Genomic DNA, 24,480 nt, shown 5'->3' with positions numbered 1-24,480 from the left:
GGTTTCACCTGTATAGTATGTAGTTATGTGAGTAAATTTCTTTTTGAGTTGGAGAACAGTTTATTTTTCTTCATGTATTTTACCAACTCAGATGAACTTTCATGCTAGTACATTACAGTCTTGTAGTTATTGTCAGTTAAAACAGTACAGCCTTGTACAACGTAGTTATTGTCAGTAATTGTACAGAGCTACATGCAACAGTCACTACAAACTCCCTAATTGGTACTGGTGCTAGGGCAATATACAAAACATTTTGGCTGCTCTGCTTTGTTTACCTCTCCAGTGACAGCTCCATGGGAACAGCTCCTGTAGGCTCCACCTCTTCTGCAAACACCTTACTGTCAATCAGCAACAGTTTCACATGCTCTATCACTCCTGACAGGTGCTGAAACACACAAAGAGGATTTTTTGAAAATTTATTCCTATTCATGCAACATATAGCTTGCATGCTAGATAGCACATATATCTTATTCTGCATCTGTACAGCCGGTATAACCGCCCTTCAGCATAACACACCAGCTTCTGTATCTGTATCTGTATAGTCGTATAACTGCCCTTTGGCATAACACACCGGCTTCTGTATCTGTATAGTTGTATAACTGCACTTTGGCATAACACACTAGCTTCCTTATCTGTATAGTCGTATAACTGCCCTTTGGCATAACACACCAGCTTTGCAGGCACACAGCGCGGCAGCAGCAAGCTACATTACACCGAACGACCGGATGCATCCAATCTGTGCACATTTAATTGCAGGAGTTGCTTAAAGCTTCCTGGATGTCTGTTTGGTGTCTGCTTGGTGGCAATGAGTTCCACTCCACAGTTAGTAAAACACCTCAATTTTTGGTTGATAACTGATATTTGAAGGCATGACTGTTTCTGGACCTTAGAGTAGTAGAAGTAGAATATGATGTAAGTACATGGTTTTACACCATTTTTCAATACATTCTGTACTCATTGCCTTTGATTTGATTTATTGAAATTGCAACTGTTTACAGTGCAATACACGTGGGTTGCTGGTGTTGTGTCCCCCACATACACATGGAAACAAATACAGGACAGACAATACAGTACTAGTACTCATTTTCACTCCAGTTAAGTGGGGAAAGTCAAGTAAATTGACTTTCCCAAGGGCAGAAGATCGGTAGCATGTCAGGACTCAAACCCGGGACCTCTTGGTCAAGCACTCTGCCATTGTGCCACATGACCCCATGTGTGTTTTAATCCAATAGGAGGTCCTATGTCCAGAGCATGTCGGCAGAACGTACTGCGCCTGCGCAAAGCCCTGATTTTTCATGTTTTTTTCGTCAACGTTGCATCAGAATTTTGCCTGTTGCAGACGATATCTTTTTCGACATAACACTTTGAAACTACAGACAGGATGTTAACATTATATGCGCGAATACGACCTTATATGACATGTTCTGCCAAAGTGTTACACACAATACATTACGGATTTCGCACAGGTGCAGTACGTTCTGCCGACATGCTCATGTCCCCATACCTGGCACACCCTGGCCTTCTCCTCAGGGCTCCATCTCTGGGGGGCTGTCTCCACCTTAGCCTGGTACTTAGCCCAGGCCAGCACACGTCTCCACACCTCCTCCTCCTCCAGAGCTAGCTGCATAAACACAGGAGAACCACAGCATTAGAAAAATGCTTCTGCAGTTCCAGAACAAGTCACTAGGGGGGTTCAAACTAATGTTACTTCTTCCTGAGTAAGAGAGCCATTTACCATCCAAACTTTGTAACTGTAATAGTGGGGGGTTTATAGGCACTATCAACTGACCCGGCCAATGGGTCTAGACCTTTTAGCCGAGTGGTTAGAGCGTCTGGTTATGAAGCTCTGGTGCCCGAGAGGTCGTGGGTTCGAACCCCAGCCCGGGACCAGAAGGGTTTACTGTCTCCTCCTGTTTCTTACATAACCCTAGGCCACACCAATTTCATTTGTTGGTTCTCTGATTTTTCCAGAAAAAATATGAAGTGACAGGGCGAAAAAAATTTAAAATAAAAACAGGGTTAAGCATCCTATTACAGTCTCAAACGCAATGATACGAGCCATGGAGTTCATATTATCTTCTTTTTATTAGTACCAGGCAGCATTTACATTTTTTATACATATAGTTTCTTCTAGTCAAATGGCCAAGTGGCTAGGCTCCAGTGGACACAAGATCGAGGGTTTGATTCCTTGCATTGTTGGATATAGATGGATGCACTTAACATGACATTTCTCACTCCAGCCAGGTGTAAAATGGGTACCTGACTTCTGGGTAGATAAAAGGCAGTGGAAGGAGAGGGATGGGCTCTGCCTTCCAATACTGTGCCCTTGACATGGAAACATAACCTCCTTTACGAGGAGGTGAAAAACTCAATTTCTCCAAAGCACCAGATAACCTACTAAGCTGAAAAACCTGGGGACTGTAAATGAAGCGTAATTCAACACAGGTCTCTATAACTCACCACATCTACTGTAATGTGTGTGAAGAAGTTACGGATCCAGACATAACATTTAGCCTTTGACTGGTCAGATGGCATGGCTTCACAACAGTTACTGCATGCAAATGTGTTTAACTTCACAGGGACTTAATTTTGCAGAAAGAGACTTTCCTATGGAACTTTTATTGACACAACAAAAGTACAGCGACTTTCGTAAGGTCTTAAACTACAACAAAATTGACCTACATGTGCGTACAAGACAATTGATGAATCAACTTACAAAGTGTATACTATTTGTTTCAAGGTCTAAACATTCTTCATATTTCATATCGTTTTCAGTTCACAGGAAAGCAAGCAGTTAGGGGGCACACACATGTTCTCAGTGTGATGATTTGGAAGCAGAAAGGTCACCATGAAATCTGAAAAGATCAGCAAACATTTCATGCCTTAGGCCACACCAATTTAATTTCTTGGTTTACGGATTTTTCCAGAAAAATAATGGAGCGGGTGGGCGAAAAAAAAATAAAAATAGAAACAGGCCTAGGCATCCTATTATGGCCCAAAATGGTACGATAGGAGCCATGAAGTCAACACACCAGGCTGGTTCAAAATTTAAACAATGAATTTTGAACTTTTAATGATACCATTGCATTGAAAGATGGAATAACTGTAACAACTAGGATGAAAAGAACTGTTTTCAACTGTTCAGGGCAAAACATGAGCATTTTGCAGTTGATTCTGAATTTTTATTTTTATTTGAAAATCAGAAAAAAATGAAGCAGGCGAATCCGTTAACCAAGAAATTAAATTGGTGTGGCCTTACAGCAAATTTAAATGATAATGCAGTTCCTTCAACAGGTTTATCTGTGTTGTCTGTTTTTTTTCTGCACTGTCACAGTCACCAAACAGTTATCACAGTCAAGGACTGCAGAACAGACCCTTGGACTTACGTCACCTTTAATCACAAACATTGCTTGGTATCACAGTGGGAGGGGGGCAAGTACGGACCATATCGTATAGCCATTATGAACTCAGTCTGTAGTAACTTTAAATCTTAACCATAGGTAGTGGATATTTTTCATGAAAATGGTGAGATGTTGAGCACCCAAAAGATATTCAACACATTTGATATAGGAAGGGGCCTGCAAAATAGGTTACCTTTTACTTTAGGCCACACCAATTTAATTCGTTGTTTCTCGGATTGGCGCTGTCCATTTTTTTCTGATTTGCAAAAAAAAATCAACTGCAAAATTCTCAATGAAAGACATATTTGGCCCCAATGGTTGAAGAAAGTCCTTTTCTTCCTAGTTGTCAATGTAACAATGCAAATTTGTTGCATTAAATGTTCAAAATCTTTTTTTTTTTTTGTATTATAAACCAGCCTGGTATGTTCACTTCATGGCTCATATTGTAACATTTCCAACTATCATGGGGTGCCTTGGCCTTTTTTTTTTTTTTATTTCGCCCTGTCGCTTCATTTTTTTCTGAAAAAATCTGAGAAACAACACCATCAATGCTAACTCTTGATTTTCAAAGTGCCCGCATGAGTAAGCAAATTTACAGTAATACAAGCCAAATGGCTAAATTACAACATTCTAAAATATGATGACAAACAATGTATAAACTTGGTAAGGCCTTAGCCATAACATACATCTGCCACCCAAACATCCAGCATAAACTGTACAAGGCTAAAGTTAGCACCTGATTTGTTTACCGGTATGTGGCATGGGGCATTTTTGTGTGGAATGGTATGTTAAACCTCCTTCAAAAATTTTAATGACAATCTTTGTTGTACCGGGGTCAAAGAGTTCCCACATTATGCAATGAAAATGGGTACCTTGGATACCTTATTATTTAAAAAAAGATGATTTTTATGCTTTGATTCAATATTTCATAGACATACTGTTACGTCTGTTAGTACAATGGAATATAGACATTTTTTATACTTAGTACCATACAAAGAATAACATTGAAATCTTAAGAATATGTAAACACAATGAGAAATGTTATGAAGTTTCACAGTAATTGCAGGTCTTCTTTCCTCCAAATTACAATGTCTGATTTCTTGATTTCTCTCTCTCTCTCTCTCTCCCTCCCTTTCTCTCTCTATCTCACTCTATCCAGTTTAACATCTTTTCCCCTGAAACTGGGGGATTGACATACTTGCACCATGTGCAATTCTTTTTTGAAGCAAGATTTTTTATGGCTGGATCATACAGCCCTTCGTAATGCCAATCCAAACCCTAGTAGGATCCCTCTAACTGATTTAATTTAGATCTATTGAATGTACCTTGGTCTTAAACTTACAGTAAAGATAGGGTCTGCTTTGGAATCCAACCTATGGCCCCTAGACTTTCCAACAAATGTAGTTAATAAAACAAGTTTATGTTGTCTCATAGGATAGTTCTAACGGATGGGTTGTCTGGAACAAATTTAAACTTCCAAATGTCAAAGAAAATTGTCAGTAAAGTTTTTAAGTTCTGTTCATCCTTGTTGGTTTCTGTAAGCATTTTTAATCAAACCATATGTTTTCTTGTGAAAGAAATTTGGATATTTCAAGGAGGGTTTATGGCAATATGGTTGTGGTTCCAGTTGGCAGTGTTGTTTGTTTTGTCTAACGTATCGGATGCCACAGATGACTGCCATATCTTCTGTTTATTACAGTTTTCTGTAAACACCCAGGCTGTCATGAAGAAAAGCAGATCTGCACTTGGCGAGGGCGTGTTGGGGTTTACCAAACAACATCATCTGAGTGTTCAATCGCTTCAGTCCTTTTTCTTTTATAAAATTCTGCTCGAAATAATGCTAGCTAAAAGATGGTATTTTTTCAAACAACATTCAGAAAGCAGCAAACTTTTTGTCAGCTGCCGTAGACAGGTTTGCCTTCTGTTTTGGGGCTTTATAGGACACAGCACGAGAACATAGGTCACCCCATAGAATGATCTGTATAAAACATGCTTAACAGAGTTATCACAACCCCTGACACACCCTCACACAGAGGAAAGGATCTCATTATCCCCTGCAGAGCCTCTACGTGACTAATGTGACTCGTGGGTGAAGGTTGAAGTCTCCTGTTGCAAGTCTCATTTCAAATGGTGGGTACATTAAACAACTTTTCTTTCCATATGACAATCAGTTCCATTTCGGACAACTTTTTTTCTTCAATTACAAGACTGCTACAACAGTTGTATAACAGAAAATAAGTGAACAATACAATGTGTGTACTGCAGATAGGTTTTGTGATACATAGTTTGGTGCTGTTATGTCTTTAAAGATGTCCCTGTTTTGTAATTGTACCAAAGAGGAATGGTAATTATTCCGTGTCTATGTCTCTGCCTCAGGGTTCTACGGTTCAGTAGCCGTAGGAGTGCAAGAAATTTCCTGCAAACAGATTAAAAGCCTCGCAGAAACAAGACAAGCTGCACGTGGGACATTCTCTGTGTGCGCTACATCTTAAAATGGAGTTGAAATACATGCTTCTGCTTTGGACATTCCCGCTGACGTTGGGGTTTCTGTTTGACGATGATGATGACAAACCGGCGGTTTCGCCAGCGGTGGGCGGCGGCGCGCAGCCGACATGTAAGATCCGGTGCACAGGTGCGGAGGGCGGGGTGAGTCTGCCCATCGTGGGGGAGAAAGGCGACCCAGGCCCAGCTGGAGAGCCCGGGTCACCCGGAGTCCCCGGCACACCCGGGCAGCCGGGTCCACCCGGGTTATCCGGGCAGAAGGGGTCGGCAGGAGGCCCCAGGGGATTTCCTGGCCCCGTCGGGGCGCCTGGGGTGATCGGCCCACCAGGTACAAGTGGCCCACAAGGACCGCCCGGCCCCCCTGGCCCTCCCGGCCCCCCTAGTGTCGGCCCCGGGCCACCACAGCCATTTGCACCTAACCTAGGTGTGCTTGGCCAACCAGGACCCCCCGGACCCCAAGGACCACCTGGTCCCCCAGGCCTGCCCGGGCTCTGCAAAGACTGTCCACTTACCAGTCGGTTCAACCCTGGGATAAGCACAGGGAATCTGGGCCTCCCTGGGCCAGTCGGGCCCCCTGGAGCCCCCGGCCCACCGGGTATACTGGGTGCGCCCGGGATCCCAGGTGCAAAAGGAGACAAAGGTGATCAAGGAGAACCGGGTCCTCCGGGCCAGCCTGGGTACTCACAACCCGGATCACAGACTGGGTACAACAGCTACCCCGGGCCACCTGGACCCCCGGGTCAGCCTGGGACGCCGGGTAACCCAGGCCCTATCGGCCCCCCGGGTAGCCCCGGACCCATAGGCAACCCGGGCATTCCCGGCAGTAAAGGTGAACAAGGGTGGATCGGCCCGACCGGGTTACCCGGACAGATTGGCCCGCAGGGTCCCGTAGGGCCGCCGGGGCCACCCGGGCCGGGTCTCAGCGAAGAAGACATCAAGCGGATATTACCACGGCAACCCGAGATCGCCCCGAAACCCGAGAGTCCGCCGGTGGTGTTCTCTGCTGTGCATTCTGGGAGCGGACCCAGCGGACAGGACAGGATCATATTTGACAGAGTACTGATAAACGCAGGAACAGGTGAGCTTACAAACATCTAAATTTTTCTTCTCAATTCTTCCATGTAAACCATTGTCCAATATGAAATTACACAGCTACAACCTCATGAATCCTAGTGAACAAAAGGTGTAATAGCTATATTACTGTTAATTATAATTGCAAACAATGCAGGGCAGGGCTCAATTTTTTAACTTGACAAAATTTTATCTGCATTTATCTTTTTAAAAAATGTTCAAAATGCTTGATTAGTTGTTGCCATCTTGAATGCTGTAACACTACTTTGGGGTCAGGTAACAGGTCAGGTGTGTTACATAATGGAGACATCAGAAAAACCTGCACAACTCCAATGTTAACTATACAAACCTGCATATGCAGGTGGTATTTTGAAATGTTATCAAACCTTATGAATTACAATGCTCCTGTGAACTTTCAGCAATTATTGAGTTGCTAAGTCACTCTAAGATACTCTTAACCTTGAAAAAGTCCAGCCATAATTGTACAAATTAAAATTTGGACGTTGTTGACTTTATCCACAGAAAGACCACACAATGGTCGACCTCGATCAAGGGGTCATCGGGGAACAGGAGGTGGGTGGCCTGGACACAGACAGCAGTCGTTTTACTTTAATCATGCCCCCCTCCCCCTTTGCTGGGCTGTTGAAACCTTTAACCATGCTTCTGCAAATGTTTTACATTACTGACAGTCTGAGAGATGGGCTACATGTGTCATTGCTTGTTTTTGCAGCATGTTATGCAGCATGGACAAATGAATTCCAAATGGACATTAAAGTCAATATTAGGGGTGGGTACCGGTTCAGCCGGACCGTCAAGAACCGAGACACAAAAAAAATGAAACACGTAAACCAGATCATCGGACCTGATATACATTTCTGTAGATTATACACACATCTTTAGATAATCTGGACATGGCAGGTAAAGAAAATAATCCTGAATCAAACTAGATTAGCCTTAATGCATGTTTGTCTCTTTCTGTAACTGTGTTCAGCTTTATACAAAATTGTTACAACTTGAACAAAGTCACCTGTACTCGTGTTTCACACTCCAAAATATGATATACTACTAGTAGTGCTACTGTACAATAATCAGGTCCAGGTTTAGGTCCAGACCTGGACCTGATCCTCTGAACCTGATCTGAACCTGGGCCTGAATTTTCTATACAGGTACCCACCCCTAGTCGATGTCTATACATGTACATGTTGCTTTTTACTGAAAATAGGCAGTGGCCTTATTGCTTTTCTTCAAGGAGGTTCAAAAGAGTCTTTACTTTTAAGTTTTAGACTCCCTTGCTTATTTGATGACCGCAATATCATTATGATTTGTTGGCTGCTTTCTTGCCTTTCATCAACAAACTAACCAAAGATATCTTCCAAATGCTTAGGGGAATGTCAAAAGGAATATCAGACATCTAAACATCACATCAAGGTTTAACCTTTTGAACAAGTGGAAATCATAGCATGGATATCAAAAGCATCTGCTATCAAATATTATCTTTTTTTTAAGTTTGAAAGTCATTGTCATTTGTAAGTCATTTTCCATCAAGGAAAGAAGACACTTTGGTCCTTATGATGTGCATGAAAACTCAAGAAATGGAGACAAGAGTCAAAAACGTGTGTGTTAGGTATGGAATCTGCACCAAAAAGCATCTTCACTAAAAGAAACAATTCACAGCCAAAGTACTAGGATATTATAGATTGCTTAATAATAATTATGATATCCTAAACTTCTGAGGTGGATCTTCCATGTTTCTTGCAGGTTTTGACGGCCACACGTTCACATCAGAGAAACCAGGCATCTACTTCTTCACCTTCCATGTTCTGTGTGAGCACCCCGAGAACCAGTATGAACCGGTCCAACTGGTCAAAAATGGTGTCACGGTCGTGTCACTGCAGGTATGTCCTTTGTCATTCGTTTGTCACCTACAATCATTGTTATTTGACTACCTTTTCATTTATCTTTGTGTGTTTTTGTATCATCCTAAGGCCACAGCAAGTAAATTTTATGGAATACATCCTCCAGACTCCAAATCTAATGCGATAGGGCAAAATAAAAAACAAGGCAATCTTCAATTTGGAAATTTGAAAATGTAGGAATGATACCTAAATTGTGCTACCTTTACTGCCAAGTACTACAGTACAACATCCATTTGACACTGAAAAATAAAAGTTTTCAATCATTGTACAAATGGTTTTGCTTCAGTGGGAATATTACATATATTATGCAATACATCGCTGCATCAAAGTAAAAGACAAAACAATAAATCAGAACCTTGTCTTGTCTTTTCTCTTCATATTTATCTGCCATCCACATTCCAGCATGGCGACAGACATCTTTGCCTATTTTCGGCATGTTGACCACTGTCAGAGGGCAACAAAATTTCCTGTTTTTATTTTTTTCAAAATCAGTAATGCGTGCCCTGATGTCATCCATAATAATTACTTGCTGTGGCCTTAGAAACAATGTGAGTGACACAAAGTTTCTTCACTACATGTTCATTTTATATGTAAATCCTGTGCATTGATGTGACCTTGATGTGACCTTGATTTTCTGCCCCCCTCCCCAGCAGGGTATGAACATGTCTGGCCACGCCATGACCGGTAACTCCCTGTACCTGCAGCTCAACCCCCGCGATCGCATCTGGCTCCGCGTCAAGGAGGGCGTCAAGATACGACCAAACGCAACCTTCTCTGGAATGCTCATACATACACTGCAGTAGTTAGGCAGATAGAGCTGACAGAATAGAGTACACAGTTAGGCAAATTTGCTCTTCAACCCAGTAACGTTACATACAGAGGGAAAGAATAGTTAGGCAAAGCATGTTGCAACATCTTGATATCAGACTGTGACTTTTTTGTTGGACCACACTTCCAGTACACTTTCTATACTCAATTATCATTTGCAAGAGATACTGCAATGTTGTTGTTGTTTTCGTTTATTTTTATGTTTTGGCTATCAAACTTACTTGATTCTATTTTAGATCCAGTAAAAGTTGCTTGACTCCAGATTAACCCTTGCAACAGCCTGGTGAATGGATTCTTAAGATATAGACATAAATGTCTAATGTAAATCTTAGTCAAACTTTTTTCAAGAATAATTATTCATATTTCTAACCATCACTCTTTTAAACTTACTGAATAACCTAGGGATATGAATTTAAATTCATGACAACTTTTGTATTATTGTTTGTGAAAAAATGTAGCTGCTATAGCAACGATATCATGTACGAAGGAAAATAATAGTTTTGCAGCTTTTTTGTCAAAAGTACCTGTACAACCCACATTTTTTTTCTGAAACTTAATTAATTACATAGGAACTTAGGAAGAACTTTACTACAGTCTTTTTTTGTTGTTGTTCCTTTGTTGGGCTTTATTTTGTAGTCAGGATAACAATATATATAATAATCTAATCTTAGGGTACCACCCAGAAAATAAAGGACTCATCTTGGGGCTTGTTTCTGCAGTTTTAAATGCCCAAAGTATGAAATGCTGATTTAAATGTGCCAATGTGAAGCAGTATCAATATCACAAAGATTGCCTTATTCAGAATATTTCCAGTTTTGATATCCCGAAATTGCATTGGATACCTTTAACACAAACTATTAAGCCACACCACTTTAATTTCTTGGTTACCGGATTTTTCTAGAAAAATAATGTAGCGGGCGGGCGAAAAATAAAAACAGGGCTAGGCATTCTATTATGGCCCAAAATGGTACGATAGAGCCATGAAGTCAACACACCAGGCTGGTTCAAAATTTTAACAATGAATTTTGAACTTTTAATGATACCATTGCATTGAAAGATGGAGTGACTGTAACAACTAGGAAGAAAATGACTGTTTTCGAATGTCAAGGGCAAAATATGTGCATTTTGCAGTTGATTCAGAATTTTTTTTTTTTTTTTTTTTTGCAAATCAGAAAAAAAAATGAAGCGGGCAAATCCGTTAACCAAGAAATTAAATTGGTGTGGCCTTATAGACTTTTTTCTTCACAATTTGAGGGAAACATATATGTATAGCAGATTGGCTGACCTGATCACTGGATACAAGTCTGATGACAGGTTCCTTGGGCAGCTGTAAGAACCCTTCTGTCCTCAAGCAGTCTTCTGCGTTTTCTTCAATGAAGTTAAGACATCTCGTGACAAGGGGGTGGATCTCTGTAGCTCCTCCTTTGAGAAAATGAACAACATCTTAAAGGAAAAGAACATGCATCGTCTTTTTTTTCAAAATTGTATCTAAGACACCCTGTTTTCTTGAACATACATACAAAAAATTGAACTCTCCCAAATTTTCGACTGTACAACTCCAGTCTTTGTCAAGGAATGAGCAATACAGCGCTTCTGTGACGTCACACAGATAACACACGTGACTCCGTGAGCAGTGGATCATAGGTTGCAGAAAGTCTGTGGCGTCCCCCGGCTCTGTTGAGGCCATCTACATCAGGGCATTACAACCACCGTCAACAGAGACGGGGGGCGCCACAGACTTTCTACAACCTACACAATATGGTTTAACAAAGTAAAACTTGCATGATATTTTCCAATGTCAATGTTCGAAAACTGTGCAACATTTCATAATTCAAGTGTCAGATCATAGAGCTAGAAAAGGTTGATCAGCTCGAAAAGTTTATGTCCCTTGCAGGCTCCACAAAAAAAAGGCTAGGGTCGGCAGTTTTTAGAGGATCGGTCAGGAAACAGGAAAGACAACATTTTTTTTCCTAGGCCAAACTGCTCTGAGCTCTAGATCCAGAACTATACATACGGTACAAAAGAAATCTTAACTATAAAAAAGTTTCTATAACCCACCTTTAGTAGTAAGTGTTGGAACAGTGCTGAGAGCGTTAGCGAGGAAGAAACAGGCGTTGTGGACTGTGAGCTGACTGGAGATGTGCTCCTCACAACTGTACTGTAGGTCTGGTACACCCATGTCCTGGGCTATTACTAACACCTCAAACACTGTGGCATCTTTCAGGGTCATCTGTACAAAACACAAAATCATATTTATGTAAAGCAAAGCAAATGCAAATGAATAATTGCATGAGGAATTAAAAAGGCCATCTACACCAGGGCATTACAACCATCCCTCAACAGAGACGGGGGGCGCCACAGACTTTCTGCAACCTATGATCCACTGCTCACGAAGTCATGTGTGTTATCTGTGTGATGTCACAGAAGCAGTGGATTGCTCATTCCTTGACGAAGACTGGAGTTGTACAGTCGAAAATTTGGGTGAGTCCAATTTGTTGTGTTGGAAATTGCAGTTTAAACTTGCTTCATAATAGCAAAAGCATAATGTTTACCTTCGCATATGGTCTGCTCTGTTGATTCCTACTCAAACACATTCACATATATGGTCAGACAGGAGTCTAAATCCCTCCTACTATAAAATTGCAACATGGTGAAACCCAACACTAGTTAACAGACAGTCTGGTTCAGGTCATTGACCTTTTAGGTTTGGAGAGGATGAAGAAGAGGAAACGTAGCAAAAACAACCCTACACTAGTTACCATGGTAACAGACAGTCTGGTTCAGGTCATTGACCTTTTTGGTTTGGAGAGGATGAAGAAGAGAAAACATAGCAAAAAGAATGTTTTCCTTCTGTAAACATAATAATTGTCAGTGGTAGAAATGCTGATTAGCAGTAGTATTTTGGAGCCAAAATTGTATTGTTAGGCAGCAGCAATAAGTTCAAACCATCTTGAACAAGGCACCTACATTGTCATGAACTTTTGTATTTGTAGACATATAAAAGTGTTACATTTTGCACATTTTTTGTATTCTTGTTACCTAAATGGTCAGTTCATTCATACCTTTCCTGTGTACAGATAGTTGAGAACATTTCTGAAGACTTCAGGTTTGTACTTTGGTTGTTTGATGGTCATGATTCCCTTCATTCCTGTTACCTGCAAAAAAAGTGTGAAATGGGCGAACACCTCATAAAAAGGCCTCAAAAGTACATACATGTACACCAGAGCTAGGTAAATGTAATTATTTTCAATTGAGCAGAGTGAAATTTGGTGCCTCTCAAGGGTTCAACGTTGGACCTGGTATATTCCTTGTGTATCTCCTGGATGTCTAACCTTCATCGACAAATTTCCTTGTGTATTAGACCTGATAGGTATTCAAACCAGGAACCTGTAGAGTCTTCTAGGGCCAGCTACCCTAACCACACGTTATGCTACAAACTTTGTGAGGCCACACCAATTTAACTTGTTGGTTCATGGATTTGCCTGCTTTTTTTGGAGGGGGGTTGCAAAAAAGACCTTATTTCAGCCTCTAAATCAATTCCAAAATGCTCATATTTTGGCCCTAACAGTTGAAAGAAGTCTCTTCTCTTCAGAGTTGTTACAGTTTATTTTCCATTTAAAAATGCAGTGGTTTGATTAAAAGTTTGAAACTCATTGTTTCAATTGAAACTCATTGTTGACTTCATTGCTCCTAGCATTTGGGGCTATCATAGGATTCCTAGGTCTGTTTTTTTTTTGAGAACCAACAAACCAACTTGGTGTGGCCTAAGGTGTGTAAAGTGTTCAAAGCAGAGCTGGGATGGGCTTTGCTGCATTGAGATGCCTCCCTGTCCTTGTAAACATGTAAATATGTGTAATACTAGCACCATTGATTTCCACTTGTCCTGTCCTGGCACTTGTCTACGTCCATCCCTATCCTACCCTTTGTTTGCACACAGTTACTAATCCGCGCAGCTGCTAATAATCCTCCTCACAGAGGGATAAGCAGTATTAAAGATGAGCATAACCCCAGGCCTACCTTACTCCAGAAGTCCCTCTTGTACCTCTGGTACCCCTTACAGCGTGCCCAGAGGATGAGCCTGTGTGCGTACATGGGGACCTCCTCCCTCCCCACCACGAACATGACGTCTGCCGTGTCACGGTCGTCCAGCAGCTTCTGTAGGTCCGACACCAGGCTCGGCAGTCCCGAGAACAGCCCGTCGGGAAGCGACGCGGAATGCGGCACTTGCGTCCCCATAGCAACGCTCACTGTAGAATCCTACCTGCAAATTTCAAGAAAAAAAATTCAGCATCAGACCAATGCTTTCAAATCCAGATCGCCCTTCGGCGTAACACACCAGCTTCACAGGCACGCGGCGCGGCAGCAGCTGGCTACATTACACCGATCGACTTGTTACACCTAAGTGACCTAACCCTTGAACATCTAACTCTAAACAATATTTACAGCTATCTAATGACATACCTATACTGTACCTGGTAACAGCAAGTTCCACTCTGCGATAGTTCTAGGAAAGTATGAAAGAGTAGAGAATCTCAACAAGTACATTTGCTCCCTCTATCAGGTTGGATTCAAATTGCAAATGTTGTCTAGACAGTATAACAACTGCTGACCTGTCTGTCTTTCCAAATATTCAAGAAAAAAAACTTCTGTGTCAGGTGCTAGACCCATCCTCTCAATCCAACAGAGGAATCTCAACGGCCATTTTTACCAGTGCAGTTACCCCCTCTATCAGGTTGGATATAAACTGCAGCATTGTCTTGACATCATTACAATTGCTCACCTGTCTGTTCAGAAATTGTGAAGACCAAAAACTTCAGTCATCCTCAAAAATCCAGTACAGAGAAATCTCACATTTACCAGTACATTTGCTCCCTCTATCAGATTACACTCAAACTGCAGTTTTGTCCTGACGGCATCACCACCGCTGACCTGTCTGTTCCCCATTCATCCATCACTCAGCTCTAACTTAAACAACTCTATCAACAGGGTATTTATAGGTACTCGCACAGCAGATAACATACCATAGTAGCACTTCATCCTTCAAAACACTGCCAGGATTTCAACAGGCCAAATACTTCTCTGATCAACTGTCTGTCTCCCAGGGTTGGGGGTGATAGTCTTGTCAGTCAAAATGGTGAAGAGACAGAGCACTGGTTTTCCCATGGCTCTCTTGTGAAAGATTTTCCCTCATTTTCTCTCTTCTACCTCCATGTTTTCTGCTAGGTCTTTTGCGTAGGCCACACCAATTTGATTTGTTGCTTCTCGGATCGCCCTGTCCATTTTTTTTCCAATTTGCCAAAAAAAAATTGGGGGGGGGTCTAAATTAACTGCAAAATGCTCAATAAAAGACATATTTTGGCCCCAACGGTTGAAGAATGTCCTATTCTTCCTAGCTGTTCAAGTTTTTTTCAATGTAACAATGCAACTTTGTTTCATTAAAAGTTCAAAATATATTGTTTTAATTATAAACCAGCCTGGTATGTTCATTTAATGGCTCATATTGCAACATTTATGGCTCTTATGGGGTGCCTTGGCCTGTTTTTTTTTCCCCTGTCGCTCCTGTTTTTTTTCTGAAAAAATCTGAGAAACAACAAATTAAATTGGTGTGGCCTTATGATTACTTTTACATTTAATTATGTCTTCGCATATACTCTAAGTAAATACTAGTACAAGGTGTTTCATGTAGCGTAATATTACCTTTGGTTGAAATGTTAGCAATTTTGCAAAATACATGTACTACATTCCAGTCCCTATCAATGTTTTCCTGCAGTTTCAAGGAAAGCCACCAGGGGGGCCAAAACCTAATCACTTCTTCAGTAGGTCAAGACCTAACCACATACCAAGTTTCAGAGCAATCCATCCATAGCTTCTTGAGTTATGCCACTCAACCATTATGAATGCTAGATACCCAAAACATGACCTTTTTGGCAATGGTAAAACAAGATGAGTCATTCTCTGTGAACTGACTTTATTCCTGTTTGTTCAGAAAATCTCAACTGTGCCATTTTTTTTGCCCCAGTCAGCAAATATTTCCCCAGACAAAATGTTTAGAATACCGACTGTACCGGGTACCAGTGCTGTATAGCATTCCACACTGTAGCATTTTGTCAGGATGTGTATTTTTAGAGCTTTGTTGCTAGAGTGGTGGTCAATGTTTGTGTGTGTGCTGGCATTTTGGTGTTACTGTACGGAGGAGAGCTTGTCTAAACTCTGGTTCTGTGTCAGGTTTTCAGGGAAGCATATTCCCATGGAGAATGCGGTGAGGGACCCATGTGGATCGAATTTGGTCGCTCCAGAGGTTAGGGGTTCCAACCTCAGCACAGTTTTTAGAGCCTGGAAACCCGATTTTTTAAAAGTCAATATTGTAGTCACTTATCTACATACTGAGTTAAAACCACACTCTCTCAATGTACATTGTATATTGACCCTCAAGGAGCAAAAATACCCAAAATTCTGACAGAAAATGGTTACTGGAAGGACCTGGATTGATTTTTAGGGTACCACCCAGGAAATGAAGGACTCGTCTTTGGGCTTGTTTCTGCAGTTTTAAATACCTAAAGTACTGATTCAAATGTGCTAATGTGGGACAGTATGTGTCAATATCACAAAGATTGCCTTATTCAGAATATTTCCAGTTTTGCCACCCTGAAATTGCATTGGATGCCTTTAAGAGGGCCTGCAAGGGGGGGTCCCGACAACGCTCTACGCTGAATTCAGAAACCTCTTGATTACGCTTTACGATAAATTCCAAGTGGCTACAACGCATTACGTAGAATTAAAACGGTGATTACGCTATACGTAAAATGCGAAGAGCGGTCCGTCTACGCTCTAAGTAGAATTAAAACGGCCGATTACGCTCTACGGAAAAGGGCTTGCGGGCCCCCCTTTATGATCCTTGTTCACGGTCACCCTGACAGGAAGCCATGGCCCCAGCATGGTTTGTTTGACACCCCCGTTGCTTGTTGTCCCCCAGTTTTGACAAACAGTTCCTGTGAGATCTCCCCACACCTCCCATCTGTGATGACAGGAATGTTGGACATGTTCTGTGCATTTATTTACACACTCCACTGTCAGCCCATAGAGTTCACTGCACAGTGCACTCATCCTACCTAAGAAATGACACATATATTGTGTTAACTTAACTGCCAACTATCACAACATCCATTTGTCACTGAAGCAACTTTGAAAAAGGAAAGTTTTCAATCATTGTACAAATGGTTTTGATTCTGTGGGAACATATAAAAGGAATGAAATACATCACTGCATCAAAGTAAAAAGTCAAAACAATAAATCAGAGCCTTGTCTTGTCTCCTCTCTTCATGTTTATCTGCCATACACGTTCCAGCATGGCAAGACATGCCATTTTGCCCATTTGACCGGCATGTTGACCACTGTCAGAAGGCAAAAAAATTTCTTGTTTTTTTTCCAAAATCAGGCGAAAATCAATGCGCGCATTGATGTCATCCATAAAAATTACTTGCTGTTGCCTTATGTCATATATATTGCCTGGTGGTCTACCCCAGATATAGTAATTAGAAAGGAAAGGATTAATAAAACAGATTTACTCCCATCTGGTCCTGGTTAGGATTTAATTTCTTTAGACCTCTCAGTTAGGAAATGAGGTTTTTATAATCGTAATGAAGTTTTCTTGTGAGTGAATGAAATGCTAACTCTATAAACTGTGTAGATCAGATGTATCTTGTTGACCCTAGCTCAAGACATGTCCTAAAAATACCCTTTTTTTTTGTTCTACGTAACTAAATTATATTGGAAAATCGGCAATGGTCACTCATCAGTTTTAGGCCACACCAATTTAATTTGTTGTTTCTCAAATTTTTTCAGAAAAAATATGAAGCAACAGGGCAAAATGAAAAAAAAAAACAGGCCAAGGCACCCCATGATAGCCGGAAATGTTACAATATGAGCCATAAAGTGAACATACCAGGCTGGTTTATAATTAAAACAATAATTTTGAACTTTGAATGAAACACAATTGCATTGTTACATTGAAAAACTTAAGAAGTTGGAAGAGAAGGACTTTTTTCAACTGTTATTAGGTCCAAAATATGTCTTTTATTGAGCATTTTTCATTGAGTGGGTCCAATTTCTTAGTTTCCAATGAATAAACAAGATATCAAGAAACACCCTTTTTAATCTGTCATTACTTAAAACTTAGCCTCTACCAGGCGGATCGTGGGTCGCAAATTGGATCTTCTATGGACCTGGATCTTCTCCGGTATACTATCCCTTTATTTCGGCCAATTTCTACTATTTTTCCAGCGATCCGCGGTGCCTGGTAGAGGCTACTTAAAACTGACATTTCAACATCTACCTCAAAAGGCACAGACACTACATTTGTGTCGAGATTAGAAACGAAATCTTTAAGAGGAAACTCAGAACTGTTGAGATGGTCCCAGTCTATCAGCTTCCTCAGCCAAATTGACTTTTAATAGTGTAAACTCTCCGCCCCACTCGTTAGGGACAGCTCCCAGCTGCCAGCTGTGACCTCTGACCCCCTGGGAAGGTGACTAGTGTAAATCTTGGGGTGGGGAGGGGGGCCAGAGTAAATAAACCGTTAGTTTACTGTCAAGTAGGTTAAGACTTTGGGAAAACATCTTCAAGTATGGGAAGGCGTTCCCAACAAAGGGAGGAAACAGATAATATTTTTAGACAAGTCGACATAGTTTTTGTTTAAGGTATAGTCAAGGTTTGGGTCTTCCTGCCAGCATCAGTCATTTCTGCCTGAATTTTGTTTTTTCTATGGGATTATCCTAAGCGAAAATTCTCAATATTGTGCATTAATTTTGGGGCGAAATTAATGTTTTTTCTGTTGATTTTACCAAAATTAAAGAGGTTGAAGAAACCAAACTCAGCTTGTCTTGTAGCTGAAGAGATATCCTTTCGTTCCATATACAGTTATTCAAATTATTCCATGCCAGAGACGGTCGCTAGATTTGAGGGTGTGCAGCTTCAAATAGAAACCCCAAATAAACTGGGGTGTGCCTCCTTAATTCCATTACTTATAGCCACCTCCAAAGTAAATCATACTAGATAAATTTAACATATTCATTTGTCTATACCAATCTCTAGTCCTCACTCTTAGTAAGTCGAACTTGTCTCAAACATTGATGTTTCTGACAAAGGAAAAAGAGCCTGCCAAGCAGATCCTATGGTGGCTATGCAATACCGGCATATCCATTGGCCAGGCCTTGGCCAGAGGAGTGACCACTAGCCACCAAACTCTTCTGGCCAATGGATACTGTCTTGTAACTGTACAATCTGCTAGGTTGGTGAATAGTAGCCTCCATAGAATGCCAAAAACTGAGGGTTTGGGGGGTCTTTGGGAGCTTTTATGTGCTATTTTCTGATTGCATATAGACAACATAGCCGGCCTGTTTGAATTACCCCCGTTTGTAGAACTGGGCTAATCAGAAAACAGCCGAAGACCACCAAACCCCCAGTTCTATAAGCCTGCTACGGAGGCGAATCAGAAAACAGCCCAAGACCACCAAACCCCTAGTTCTATAAGCCTGCTACCGAGGCTAATCAGAAAACAGCCGAAGACCACCAAACCCCCAGTTCTACAAGCCTGCTACGGAGGCTAATCAGAAAACTGCCGAAGACCACCAAACCCCCAATTCTATACGCCTGCTACGGAGGCTAATCAGAAAACAGCCAAAGACCACCAAACCCCCAGTTCTATAAGCCTGCTACGGAGGCTAGATGATTAGTGTGTTGGCCTTGCACTGAGCAAAAATTCATATTGACTGCTCACTCAAACATTTTCATTCAAGTTGATTTCCCAGCATAAGTTTACATAACGTGACAAGTCAGACTGCCGTATTATCCGTACTCCAGTGGAGAAATCCAAAAGTCTTCATGGGGGCCTGCATGCCCTTTTCCGTAAGGTGTAATCGACTGTTTTAATTCTACGTAGAGCGTAGACAGACAGACCACTCTAATTCAACGTAGAGCGTTTGCGTAGAGCGTATTCGCCGTTTTGCGTTGTAGCCACTTGGAATTTAATGTAAAGCGTAATCGAGAGGTTTCCTGAATTCAGCGTAATACGTAGCCAGTTCTCAAAATTTAGCGTAGACCCCCCCATGCAGGCCCCACTTCATGCGTGTCCGCATGCTTAGCTCATCATTGCCTAGACTGGCTTTATCCACTGTAATTCCCTATAATGCCCTAACACATCTGCACTCTTATCTCTCTGCATTGTTGGCCTGACATCTCCCTTTGTTTCCAGTCCCGCCTAGTCGTCTGTGATGAAGTAATTAGTGCCTCGTTGGGGCATGTTGTACCCACAGGTGGTCTTATCAAGATCTCTGCAAGATTACGCTAGGCCACACCAAGTAATTTTTATGGATGACGTCCTCTGTAGATCTAATGCAAGAGTGTGGAACAAAATCAAGGGCCGAAAAAACGAGATGCCTAGATGGGAAATATACTAAGGCCACAATTTAATTTGTTGTTTGTCTGATTTTTTTTTTTTCAATAAAGATTTGAAGCGACAGGGTGAAAAAAAAAAAAACAGGCCAAGGCACCCCATGATAGCCGGAAATGTTACGATATGAGCCATGAAGTCAACATACCAGGATGGTTTATAATTAAAACAATAGATTTTGAACTTTTAATGAAATGAAGTTGCATTGTTACATTGAAAAACTTTAACAACAAGGAAGAAAAGGACTTTCTTCAACCGTTGGGGCCAAAATATGTCTTTCATTGAGCATTTTGCAGTTGATTCTGGGCCTAAAATCTTGTTACTTAGGACACAAATTGAATGAAAGAACACAGTGTAACAACCAACAAGTCTTTTATTCATGAAAACAGCAATAAATCAGTGGAACAGCAGTTGCCGTCCTGTCCTGTTTCTTTCCTTTCATTACATCTTCCAATCTTGCAATTTGTGGAACTGTCGTGACTCTTTAGTCATATAGTTACAGGAAGCAGAATTTCTTTTTCTGTGAATAGGCCAAAATCAACACATGCGCAGACGTCATCCATAAAACTTACTTGGTGTGGCCTTACAACAAGTCCCCCTACACCCTCCCCATCCCCTACCGTGCACCATCAGGCACTGATTTTAATATTTATACCACCTATGAGGTCCTGACTTGAGTGCTGTGCCAGCAAAAGCAATCAGTATGTTTCCCCACTAGATTTGAAATAAAATGGCATGTAATTATGAACACTGTAATCATGCATTATGTAACTATAGTAATCAAGAGGATGGGAATGTTCTTTTCATGGAGAGGAAATAGATGATTTGATGTTATTAATTTTAATGCATGTTGTTGATGGAATTGTGCTGATATGTGGCTATGGCAGGTGTACATTATGTTACTTTTCTTTCACTATGAGGTTCACAAAGGAAAGTTAACTTTTACATTGAAGTTCTACATGGAAAGCTCTGCTATGTTGTAATGCAGTGATAGTGTATGGTGACTGAAGAAAAATAGAAACTAACTCATAGACTATGTGTATTATTTACAGCTATATGAATCATGTCTTGATTTTACACTAGATTTATTATGATATTCTGTTTCTGAACAAATTTTCAATGGTCTTTTTATCCTTTTACATACTACTATTTTTATTAGGAATTATGCAAGAATTCTCCAGAAATTCAAAAAGACATACAATGTACCAAATTGTCACCAAGACCAGAAGGAAGCAAAGTCTAACTATCTTTCTCTTTGCTAAAACATATTAGACTTATCTTTCTCTTTGCTAAAACATATTAGACTATCAGTGGACTAGCTCCCTGCATTCTTGCTTATATAGAAGTATGGACCAATTGCTATAGAAATGAAGATGGGCACAGTCCTATACACACAAAGATGCGGGAAGGATTCTAACTCACTTCTAAGCTAACATATGTTAGAACACGATGAGAAAATTAGAAGAAGTTTGTTATGAGCTTTCCGTGTCTTTCAAAACAGTTTCCACGCACTTCTTTACTGCACTGATGTCTATTTCATCTCCAACAAGCTTGATGTCTTCTGTTAGCATTCCTTCATTACATCTGTTTAACAGTACTAGACACTCTGTGGCCGACGCACAGATTTCTTCGCGTACGTTTTCCGATGTCCCGCTCTCGTCCATTGAGATATCGATGACAAGTTTGAGTAGCGCTTTCGCTAGCGGTTGTGCGTGATGAGGCATACGCGGCCATGCTTGGACGATCATTGTCTTTGTCGCTGTGAGAGCATCTTTCCGTGCAGATTCTACGGGTCCGTCGTAAACCTCCAGGTACTCGTATATTACGCGTAGAAGTCGGTTCAGGTGGCATACGCAGCGAATGCCAAGGTGTTGTACGATAAGGTGTAGATGCTTGCAGTACGCGCGTCTCATCGCCAGTTTCCCTTCGTGCTGCATGTTAGTGAGAATATGGCGGAGCAAGGCGTCCAATTGACTCGCTTTTCGTGGAACGCCTTCTTCGGTTGGCCGCTTCTCCAAGATCGCACAAACGTCGAGCAAACACGGCACAACTTTTTCGACCAATCGTGGCTCCTGTGAGTACAGCGTCGCGTGAAGAGCGTCGTAGATGACGGCGGCGCGGTTGTACCATTGTAGCTCCGCGGCGGGGGTGTTCTTCAGCACATGCTGTAGACAGTCAACCCCCAGTAGTCTGTTTTCAAGCTGGTGATCGTCCAAGAACAAGAGAACAGGCGGAAGGATGGTACCGACAAAATCAGACAAATACGGACGTGCTACCCGAACCAAACTCCAATAGAAAACTCGTCTAGTGGATAGATTCTTCTTCCAAGTGTCTCTTCCCAGACTTGGCTTCAGCAAGGTTAAAATTGAACCAAAGATGCCAACTTTTTCCTCAGTTCCGCAGAGCATTTCAGACTCGTTTTCGAAGTTGCAACATTGCATGAGTGGGGAGAGAGTGACCTGTGCACAAGATGCACAACACTTGTTGCTCCATGGCTGCTTTGCACAAAGAAATGCAATACAACCACATGCAATACATGCTGCAACTTTCTTAAACACCTTCCCCTTTATTTCTTGAAGTCTCTGTGAGTCCTCAGTGTCTTCGTTTCTATCTAACGCCTTCAAGAGCCCAGAAATTACTTCAAGAACCTTTGGTGCTACTTCCTTAACGTTTGTAAAGTCTTCATCGTGTACTATTTCTTCTTCACTTGGCCTTTGATCTGGGATTCGAATGGCGGAGAGAAGGCTGGTAATGAAAGCAGCGTACTGATTGGACAATGTCTCAGAGTCAGTGTCAACCGGTACTAACCAGCTTGTAGGGCTTCGCTGGAATATCTGTAGAGATTTTTCAAGGAGTAAACCCTTGTTTGGAACGACATCCTTTTCTATTTCTTTGCACAACTCTGATAGTACTTCTGTAACAGTGTACGTTTTCAGGATGAAATCTACATGGTCATGTTCGGTATGGGCGCTGTCGTCTTCGGAGGTTTTGCTCAAGCGTAACTGCTCGAGCAAGCTCGGTAAGTCAGGCACGCGGTCAGCCATAGTGGACGTTAGTTCCCTGTAAATAAAAGGTGGCTAATGTGAGCAGAGTTCTGAATGTTACAATGTAGAACATATTAGACGATATTTAAAAATACCAGTATTTTCAGGCCTCGAAATCAACTTTTCTTCTTACTGTCCCAGCACTGTCCCAAAAATAAATTCCAGTTGTCCCAAAGTGAGGATGAACTGTCCCAACCTGTTTTTGGGGAAGTCGAAGTCAACTTTATTTTGCTATAATGTTCACTCCCAGACACACTATATAATTGCAGAGTAGACAGGAAATTTGGAGCGACTTTTCAGGATCCAAAAGCTGGGACGTGTGCCTGATAAACAAAAGAAGGGCTTACATTCTGATGTTGATTATTTTTCTATTGTCCCAAAAATGACCCAAAGTGTCTTTTTAGTTGTCCCAGTCTAATTTTAGTGGTCAGTGGCCATTGGACCACCTATAACTTCGAGCCCTGATTTTGATTTAGCACGAAAGTAAATCTCATTTGCATGAGGGAAAACATCTCTCTTGTAGAAACAGACATATTTCTATACCATTAGAAAAGTGTTGCAAAAATTATAAAAATGCCTGGGAAAAAGTTGTGAAAACTGCTTGTAACATTCAGTCACTCTGTTCACATTTACCACTGAATATACAGGGCATGTACAAAGATGCTTAATTCGGTATATTCTCCACTATAGTGTCTGATGCGTATTAATACTTACTATGGCCACACCAATTTAATTTGTTGGTTCTCGGATTTTTTCAGGAAAAAAATGAAGCGACAGGGCGAAAAAAAAAAAAAGCTGTGAAGTCTGATGGTAAAGCCAGGGCTGGAAATAGGGGCCCGGGGGTTCTCGTGTTGAATGAAAGGTACAAGGTACAGTATACAGAAAAGCAAAAAAAAAATATATATATATATTTAATTACTGCTATGTATGCATATGTTGCTCTTTTCATAACCATGATCTTATTTCCATCTAACAGTTACATGTATTTGATTTTATTAATTTATGATAATGATGATGTCTTAACAGGGCTACAATCCTGGATTGTATAAACTAAAAAATAGTCTGAATAGCAGTCTCAATAGCTAAATCGGTTCAGAATAATATATTGGGTTCGCTCATCACATAACAAGGACAACATAGGATACTACTTCATCAAACCATGCAAGGACATCAAACCCACCGGCAGAAAGTTGTTTTGGTTCCAGCTCAAGTTCTGCAAATTTTTCCACCCCTAGAATTTCAACACCAGAAATTCTGACAACATCATAAAT

The 24,480-nt window shown here is 41.2% G+C and overlaps 3 protein-coding genes across 5 annotated transcripts in view; 1 reads left to right on the top strand and 2 right to left on the bottom strand.

Annotated features, from left to right (window-relative positions):
• The window catches only part of LOC109479238 (BTB/POZ domain-containing protein 19-like), a 17,884-nt gene extending 3,926 nt beyond the window's left edge, over nt 1–13,958 (bottom strand). Inside the window, exons 1-6 of the mRNA XM_019781170.1 lie at nt 13,736–13,958; nt 12,781–12,873; nt 11,777–11,948; nt 11,004–11,140; nt 1,505–1,621; nt 276–385 (exon numbers count right to left, since the gene is read on the bottom strand). Coding sequence (XP_019636729.1) covers nt 276–385; nt 1,505–1,621; nt 11,004–11,140; nt 11,777–11,948; nt 12,781–12,873; nt 13,736–13,954 — 848 coding nt within the window. The 5' untranslated portion in view covers nt 13,955–13,958. The remainder of the gene's footprint in view (nt 1–275; nt 386–1,504; nt 1,622–11,003; nt 11,141–11,776; nt 11,949–12,780; nt 12,874–13,735) is intronic.
• Nucleotides 5,409–9,819, top strand: LOC109480015 (collagen alpha-1(X) chain-like). Of its 3 annotated transcripts, none has more exons than XM_019782149.1 (5): nt 5,418–5,531; nt 5,778–6,981; nt 7,497–7,547; nt 8,733–8,869; nt 9,541–9,819. In XM_019782149.1, exons 2-5 carry the CDS (start codon nt 5,895–5,897, stop codon nt 9,691–9,693), a joined length of 1,428 nt encoding a protein of 475 aa, XP_019637708.1. In that variant the 5' UTR covers nt 5,418–5,531; nt 5,778–5,894; the 3' UTR covers nt 9,694–9,819. The 3 variants fall into 3 exon arrangements, with proteins under 3 accessions (XP_019637727.1, XP_019637708.1, XP_019637718.1); XM_019782159.1 differs by having other exon boundaries at nt 5,435–5,531; nt 9,544–9,819; XM_019782168.1 differs by lacking the exon at nt 7,497–7,547 and having other exon boundaries at nt 5,409–5,531.
• A 7,604-nt stretch (nt 13,959–21,562) lies between the features above and the next one.
• LOC109479230 (TELO2-interacting protein 2-like) lies at nt 21,563–23,209 on the bottom strand. Its single transcript, XM_019781158.1, has one exon. It carries the CDS (start codon nt 23,207–23,209, stop codon nt 21,638–21,640), a length of 1,572 nt encoding a protein of 523 aa, XP_019636717.1. The 3' UTR covers nt 21,563–21,637.
• Between the last annotated feature and the right edge of the window lie 1,271 nt (nt 23,210–24,480).

This window comes from Branchiostoma belcheri, unplaced genomic scaffold (genome assembly GCF_001625305.1).
Source record: "Branchiostoma belcheri isolate BF01 breed outbred unplaced genomic scaffold, Haploidv18h27 scaffold107, whole genome shotgun sequence".
Classification (NCBI taxonomy): Eukaryota; Metazoa; Chordata; class Leptocardii; order Amphioxiformes; family Branchiostomatidae; genus Branchiostoma; species Branchiostoma belcheri.
This window is presented reverse-complemented; position numbering and strand designations above follow the sequence as displayed.